Here is a 7,676-nt window from a genome sequence, read left to right on the forward strand (position 1 = left end):
AGACACAGCCCCCTGGTTCTGCTCCACCATGTCCCCCCAAAAGAACCACACGAGACCAGCTCAGCACTATTGCCTTTATCACACTCAGTGACTGTCACTACTGCCTTTATCACACCCAGTGACTGTCACTGCTGCCTTTATCACACCCAGTGACTGTCACTGCTGCCTTTATCACATCCAGTGACTGTCACTGCTGCCTTTATCACATCCAGTGACTGTCACTGCTGCCTTTATCACGCTCAGTACTTGTGCTGCAGGCCGTGTCCTCAGTTCTCTGCGATTTTCTGCCAAAGACAAGCCACGGGGAGGCTCAGGGTGAGAGCGCTGCTGGGGCAGGGGTGCTGTGGCCAGCTCCCTGTGCGGGGGCAGAGGAAGGGGCACCCACCTCGTTGATCCAGTCGATGTAGGCAGACACCCGGGTGAAGACTGTCGGCTTCTTGGCCACGTTGCAGCCCAGGCCGGAGCCGAAGCTGACGATGCCATCAACCTCCCAGATGCCATCATCGCGCTGGCAGTTCAGGGGGCCGCCAGAATCGCCCTGTGTGCAGAAACACTCCAGGCCGTGGGTCCTGGGCACTCCAGCAACTCCTCCCATCCCTCCTGGCCATCCACGGCTCCATCCCCTCTCCTCCCAGCAGCGCCCACGCTCACGTTGCATCCGGAGACGACGCCGTCGCCGCCGGCGCACACCATGGTCTCGAGCACGAGGCTGCCCCACCAGTCCCACTTGGAGCAGGTCTCATAGTCCACCACGGGCAGCAGAGCCTGCTGCAGGACGTCAGCCAGGGGCCCGTTGGCTGCAAGGACAGTCACATCTCACACCCTGCACACCCCAGGGACTCGCTGGGGACCCTGCTGGGGACACCCCGCTTACTCCTGATGCGTCCCCAGCCGGTGACGTAGCAGGGGTAGTTGTTGGGCAGGATCTTGCCGGCGTCAGGCAGGCAGGAGGCGCGGATGGTGTCACTCTCCTGCACCTCCTCGGCCAGCTTGATCAGGGCAATGTCGTTGCTGCAAGGAGACACAAACCATGGTCCCTGGCCAGGAGAACAGGGTTCCTGGCCATGGGGACAGCGGTTTGTGGCCACCCACGACCCACCCCTGATACATCTCATGCCCTACATGATGAGGAAGGAGTTCCATTTCTCATGGACGATTATCTTCTCCACACCCACGGCCAAAGAACCGGGCTCATCATCCACTGACAGGTCCTGCTTGCCCAGCACCACACGGTAGGTCATGGAGTTGCTGCCAGAGAGAGAGGGGGTGTCAGTCCCCACAGATACCTCACCTCCATGGCACAGGTCCCCCCAGCACCCCAACACCCACCTGATGCAGTGGGCAGCTGTCAGCACCCACTGGGGAGCGATGAGGGTCCCGCCGCAAGTGTGGCGCCAAGATCCATAGCTACTGTACTGCAGTGAGATCTGCAAGGGGCACAGTGTCACTGCAGGAATGTCCCCATCCCTGTCCCCATCCCTGTCCCCATCCCTGTCCCCATGTGCCCCCTCACCTGCCATGGCCAGCTGTGGGCTACGGCGTCTTCACCGCCCACCACGCGGGCGCCCAGCTGTGGCGGCACGGCCGGCTGGCCGCATCCGTAGGCTGTGTGACAAAGGGACATCAGAGGCTGCCCGTGCCCGTGGCTGGGGCTGTGACAGGCCCCACAGTGCTGTCCCCCCTGCCCCAAGCCTTCCCCAAGCCCTGCACTCACCGTAGCCCAGCAGCAGGACGAGACACACGGCTCCCAGCATGGCTGTGCTGTCCAAAAGTGCCGCAGTGAGGCTGCTCACCCCTCTTATGGTGTCCCCACTGCCGGGGACCTTGGGGTGGCCTTGCCACTGCCATGTGGGGACTGTCCCACGCTGTGGGGCTCCTCAGCCCCATCGTCCCCTCTTATCGCACTCCCCGTCCCACCTGGGAACGGCCACGTGTGCCCGGCCTGTGCTGGCACTGTGCTGGGACATGGTGGGGACACCTGTCCCTGCTCCAGGAACGGGCAGGGTCCCTTGTGGGGCACAGCCCCCCAGCCAGGGTGCTGCCACTGGGGTGCTGGGCAGCCCTGGAGCCTCCCAGCCCTGAGCACCCATTCCCCCAGGACACTGCCTGCCCACACCACCACCCCCCCCGGGCACACGGTCCCCTTATCTCACCCTTGATGTGCTCAAGGCCAGCCAAAACCCCCCAGCTGCTAAAGGCTGGGACAGGTGCAGGCATCAGCTGATGGCCTTTGGTAGTGCCAGGTCCCCACACCGGATCAGGCCCCTGCTGCTTCCCACGCCAACGTGGCTCATTCCTGTTCAGTGGAATTCCCATCTCCGGTGGGAACCGCGTGCCCAGGGTCACACCCCGCTCCCCAAACTCCTTCCCCCCACCCAATCCCCCATCACAGACGTGCCCATCCCACAGCTGCACCCCAGCAACCAACCAGCACTTAAGAAATATAATATTTATTTGGGATTAAATTAAAAAAAAAACATAACACACCCCCCATGCCACCACTCGGGGGACACAGATGTGGGTTTTCACAGCCACCCACAAACACGAGAGCCTCAGTGACCAGTGGCAGCCACTTGTGGCCACCATGCTCATCCTGCCAGGCTGAACACAACATGAAAAGAAACATAACACAGCCCCACGAGCCAGCAGCTGCCCTTCTGTACGTCTTTTGAGCAAAATAAAGAGAGACACAGCTCCTGGAGGGCTCCAAGTCAGTGGGGTGGGCATGGTGGGCACCCACCCACCCCCCAGCACCACACACACACACACACACACACACACACACACAGAGCCCCTCTAACAGCACCTGGCCCTTGCCATGGCTTTTGTCACTGGTGTCACACACAGCAACACCAACACCCAGCACCTGCACAAGCCCCCATCCTGCAAACCTCCCAGTGCACTCACAACACACAACAGGCCGGGCACGGGCGTCCCAGGGAGGGACATTCGGGATACAGCTCCCCTGGGTGCTGCTCAGGGTGGGGGGCACGCTGGGGAGGCGAGGGGGGCACAAACAACACCTACAGACACCACAGCAAGAGGGGAGGGGGAGCTGGGGCGGGCTGGGCTCTGCCGGAGAGGTGGGCGCTGTGCCGAGCCCGCGCCGGGACGCGGCTCCGGCATCGCTCCCGGCACGGCTGGCACGGGCAGCGCTGCCAGTCTGGGCACCGCTGACCAGTCCTGCCCGGCCCTGTCACTGCGTGAAGGTGGACTGCAGCTCCTTGAAGGCTGCCTTCCTCTGCTTCAGCTCCTCTGCCTGCTTCTTCTTCTCCTCCTGCTCTGCCTTGATCTCCTCCTCGAACCTGCTGGCTTCGTTGATGGCTTGTGCCTGCGGGTGGAAATGTCCAGCTGTGACCTCTGCCGAGCTCTCCTGCCCACCCCAACATCTCCACCTCCTGCCTACCCGGCACCAAACTGCCCTGGGGCATCGCCATCCTGCAGTGGGACCTCCCGAGCCTCACCTTGGCCTCAAAGAAGTTCTTGGCACCTTTCACCCCCTCTGTGGAGACATCGATCTCGGAGAGCCGGGCCAGGGCGTGCAGCCCACTGTCCTCCTGCAGCTCACCCGCTGCTGCCTTCCGGAAAATCAGCAGGAACTGTGAGGGGAGATGGTAGCATTGGCTCCCTGAAGACCCCAAAGCCACCATGGCCACTGCCCACCGTCTCACCAGCCCGAAGAGCGGCTGGGGACATCTCCCTGCCAGCGTGGTGCCTCCTATCCCCTCACCTCTCGAAAGCTGAGCTTGCTGTCCAGGTCTTCATCCACCTCCTTGATCATGTTCTTCAGTCCCAGATGCGTCTGTGGAGCCCCCAGTTTCTCCATCATCAGCTTCAGCTCCATCAGGTCAATGAAGCCGTCATTCCCTGCGTCGTACCTGCACACAGGATGATCCTGACACATCACCACGGGGTGCAGAGCCCACACAGCCCCCCACAGTGCCCCCCAGCAGCACACCCAGCTCTCTTTGGCCTGGGGAACAAAGAGGGAACAGCAAGGACTTGTGCACTGATGGTCTCTGGCAGCTCTCCAGACCACGGGGAAGCTGTGAACCGCTAACAACCCCCCAGAGCATTATCCAGGATCGCTCCTGTTTCCGTGCTGTGCTTGGCAGGAGAACCTGCCAGGACGCTGCCAAGCCTGCTGCCAGCTCCCTGTGCCAGCAGCCTGAGCATGGGATAACAGGCCTGGGGCTAAGGCCACCGGGCACTGCTCTGTCACCACCTCCTCCTCACTGTGACACCTCCAGGTGCCCCATCCTCACTGCCCAGAGCCTGTGCCATCCATGCTCCACCCCTGGCCAGGTGCTGGGCTTGGCTGAGAGCTTTGGGCACAGCTCTGCTCACTGATGCTACCCACAGACGGGTCAGGAACGCCCCTCCTGAGACCTGTGGCCATGGCACTGTCCCCACAGCCACCCCATAGCCACCCCATAGCCACCCTACAGCCACCCCACAGCCTCCCCATAGCCACCCCACAGCCACCCCATAGCCACCCCACAGCCACCCCATAGCCACCCTACAGCCACCCCATAGCCACCCCACAGCCACCCCACAGCCACCCCGCTGTCTGCTCCCCTGTGTGGGCTGTGGCACAGCGGGATCTCCACGGGGAGCCAGCACGGAGCCTCGCTCGGTACAGCTGCACACGCTGTAGGTGGGCAGCCACCCGCTGTACCCGTTGTGACAGGGCTCCTTTTTTTGGGATCTTGTCACTGCAGCAGCCACGCAGAGCCCCGGCTCCCCATGCTGCAGGGCTGTGACTCATCTGTACCTCCCCTGCTGCTGTCTGCTCTGTCTGTGTCTCCAGCAGCACCTTCCTCATCTGCCAGGGACCCCGAGAGGGGCTGCTCCTGCTCACCCCTGTCTGCTGAGTGCCAGCACCTTCAGAGTGGGGCTGTGGGCACAGAGCCCACGTGGTTTTTACCTCTAATACCCCTCATGGAATGGTTTGGAACAGACTGTGAACATCACCTCATTCCAACCCATGGGCAGGGACACCTTCCACCATCCCAGGCTGCTCCAAGCCCTGTCCAACCTGCCCTTAGACACTTCCAGGGATCCAGGGGCAGCCACAGCTTCTCTGAGCACTCTGTGCCAGCCCTCCCCACCCTCACAGGGATGAACTTTCTCCCAGCACCCAAACTAACCCTGCCCTCTGTCACTTCTGAAGACTTTCCTCCTTGTCCTGTCACTCCATGCCCTTGCCAGAAGTCCTTCTCCATCCTGCATCCCTCAGAGTTTCTCTGCCAAGGGTGCAGGGCACCTCCTTTCTCTCAATCCCCTCCTCTGATTTTTTTGGGATACCAGTGTTACAAGTGCATATTGTATTATTGGCTTTTCACAAATATTATAATGAATGTTATATGCAAAAGGTTAGAAAACTTTGTTGTACTAATATAGCTTCTTTTATTTCTGTTATTGATGAAATTTAGTGGTATAATACATATATATGTTAGGCTATAACATGATATTAAAGCACAAACTACTTTATTTTTATATAACCCAGAGGCTGAAAAGATAATCAGAGACCCCCCTGCATTATTAAGATTATCTTGTCCTCCAAGAAAAAAAATTATTACATCTGTTATTGGAGGATATAAAACCCAGTGGCACCAAGAAGATTGATCTGTTGGGAAGGGGGCAAGGTAAAAACTAAACACAGGAACAAGAAAAAACTAAAGAAGAATGTCTGAATATGTGTGAGAATTTATGGATATGTTGTTTTTAAGGGACAATCCTTTGTTAGTGAGGGGAATGCAGAGACACCCAGCTGGATCTGTATACTTTATTTTTACCTCCAAATTGTCTATTAAACTTTTAAATTCTATATAAAAATATGTGAAGCTCGTTTTTCACACCAGCATCCCGCACCTCCCAAAGGGCCAAAACCCTTCCTGGCATCACTTGACCCTCTCCAGCCGCATTTTCACACCCCGAGGCCGGCAGCAGCGAGGACAGCGGGGCAGAGCATCCTTCCCTCGGGTGCTCCCGGTGCTCGCAGCCCGGGCGCTGCTCCTTTCGCTGCAGCGAGACGCCGCAGCTGGCAGGGCAAACACACGGCGCCCACACCCTCCCTGCCATCTGCTCCTGGAGCATCCCCGGCACGGCCACCGCGATCCCCGGCACGGCCACCGCTGTCCCCGGCACGGCCACCTCTGTCCCGGGCACGGCCACCGCTGTCCCGGGCACGGCCACCGCCATCCCCGGCACGGCCACCGCGATCCCCGGCACGGCCACCGCGATCCCCGGCACGGCCACCGCTGTCCCCGGCACGGCCACCGCTGTCCCGGGCACGGCCACCGCTGTCCCCGGCACGGCCACCTCGGTCCCCTGGCACGGCCACCGCTGTCCCGGGCACGGCCACCGCGATCCCCGGCACGGCCACCGCGATCCCCGGCACGGCCACCTCTGTCCCCGGCACGGCCACCTCGGTCCCCGGGAGCTGTCCCCGCCGCAGCTCCTGCTGTCCCTGCCCCTCTGCCATGCTCTGCCGGTGGGTGACAGCCCCCAGCAGGACACGGGGACATCCGTGCGGCACCAGGGTGTGCCTGCACCCCAAACCTCGTGTTTCGGCCGTCACCGCGCTCCAACCCCGAGCGAGACCAGCCCGGAGGGCGATGCGGATCCTCCCCCGGTGCCAGACGGGATGAGGGCATTGGCACATCGCAGCCATGCCTCCGCCTGTTCCCTCTCTCCGCGCTCTCCCGGAGTCTGTCCCCACGCCTCCCGCACAAAGCACCCAGCTCGGGATCCATGGGGATGCTCCGGGCCGTCCCGTTTTGCCCCCGGCTACTCCCGCTTGGAATCACCCCGATTTCTGGCTCCCCCTGGAAATTTCCAGGGCTGGAGGCTGGCTGCCAGCTCCCCCCCGTTCCCAGGGGCCGGGGGCCGAGCTCGTGCTCCGAGTCACGCGTGGTGGCAGGCAGCGCGGGCAGGGATGCTGAGGATGCGCCAGCCCGGCCTCTGCGGCCCCGGGAGCTGCAGGATCTGGGATCCCTTGGTGATGCGGCAGAGGGAATGTGGGGGTCCCCGGTTCCCCCCTTTTCCAGACCCCTTTCTCTGGCCTCAGCACCAGCGTACCCCCCTCATGGGGGACAGGAGGTTCCTTCTGCAAGAATTTAGGGGCGCACCGGAACGCCCCCGGCAAGGAGCTGGGGGAAGGTGTCCCCGGCACCAATCTTGTGAGGGGCCGTGGGAGGAGAGGGGTGTCCCTGGCATCCCTCCTGAGAGAGGCAGGCGGGGGATCCCTCCTGCAAGGAGCTGGAGGTGTCTCGGCATCCCTGCTGCACACAGCTGGGGCGGGGGGAGTCTCCCACAAGGAGCCGGGGATCCCTCCCGCAAGAGGCTGGGGTGCATGGGGGGGTCCCTCTCACAAGGAACAGGGGGTCTCGCCCGCAGGAACGGGGCGGGAGGCGCTGGGGCATCTTCGCTGCCAGAAGCCGGGATAGCGGGGGATGCAGGAACCGCGATCCGCGGATGCCCGGGGCTCTCCGCCCGCCCCGGGGACCCCTTCTCCCCGGGGACCCTCCTCTCCCGGGGGACCCCCTCTCCCCGCGCCCCACACTCACTGTCGGAAGAGCCTTTCCATGTCGCGGAGCTGCCTCCGGGAGAACTCGCGGAACTCCCCAGCGGGGCTGAAGACTCGGCGGCCACCGCCCCCGGGCGAGCCCTCG

At 62.0% G+C, this 7,676-nt stretch overlaps 2 protein-coding genes across 3 annotated transcripts; both read right to left on the reverse strand.

Moving 5' to 3' along the window:
* Positions 1-60: 60 nt before the first annotated feature.
* Positions 61-1,849, reverse strand: CTRC (chymotrypsin C). The gene is made up of 8 exons (XM_015647971.2): positions 1,715-1,849; positions 1,514-1,605; positions 1,330-1,427; positions 1,123-1,248; positions 875-1,011; positions 652-797; positions 386-538; positions 61-284 (listed from the first exon to the last, which is right to left on the reverse strand). The coding sequence occupies exons 1-8, from the start codon at positions 1,752-1,754 to the stop codon at positions 267-269; spliced, it is 810 nt and encodes a 269-aa protein (XP_015503457.1). The 5' UTR covers positions 1,755-1,849; the 3' UTR covers positions 61-266.
* Positions 1,850-2,434: 585 nt separating this feature from the next.
* Positions 2,435-7,670, reverse strand: EFHD2 (EF-hand domain family member D2). Of its 2 annotated transcripts, none has more exons than XM_015648543.1 (4): positions 7,572-7,670; positions 3,731-3,878; positions 3,465-3,599; positions 2,435-3,331 (listed from the first exon to the last, which is right to left on the reverse strand). In XM_015648543.1, exons 1-4 carry the CDS (start codon positions 7,589-7,591, stop codon positions 3,197-3,199), a joined length of 438 nt encoding a protein of 145 aa, XP_015504029.1. In that variant the 5' UTR covers positions 7,592-7,670; the 3' UTR covers positions 2,435-3,196. The 2 variants fall into 2 exon arrangements, with proteins under 2 accessions (XP_015504029.1, XP_015504030.1); XM_015648544.3 differs by lacking the exon at positions 7,572-7,670 and adding an exon at positions 5,875-5,994.
* Between the last annotated feature and the right edge of the window lie 6 nt (positions 7,671-7,676).

Source organism: Parus major, chromosome 21, assembly GCF_001522545.3.
Source record: "Parus major isolate Abel chromosome 21, Parus_major1.1, whole genome shotgun sequence".
In the NCBI taxonomy this organism is placed as follows: domain Eukaryota; kingdom Metazoa; phylum Chordata; class Aves; order Passeriformes; family Paridae; genus Parus; species Parus major.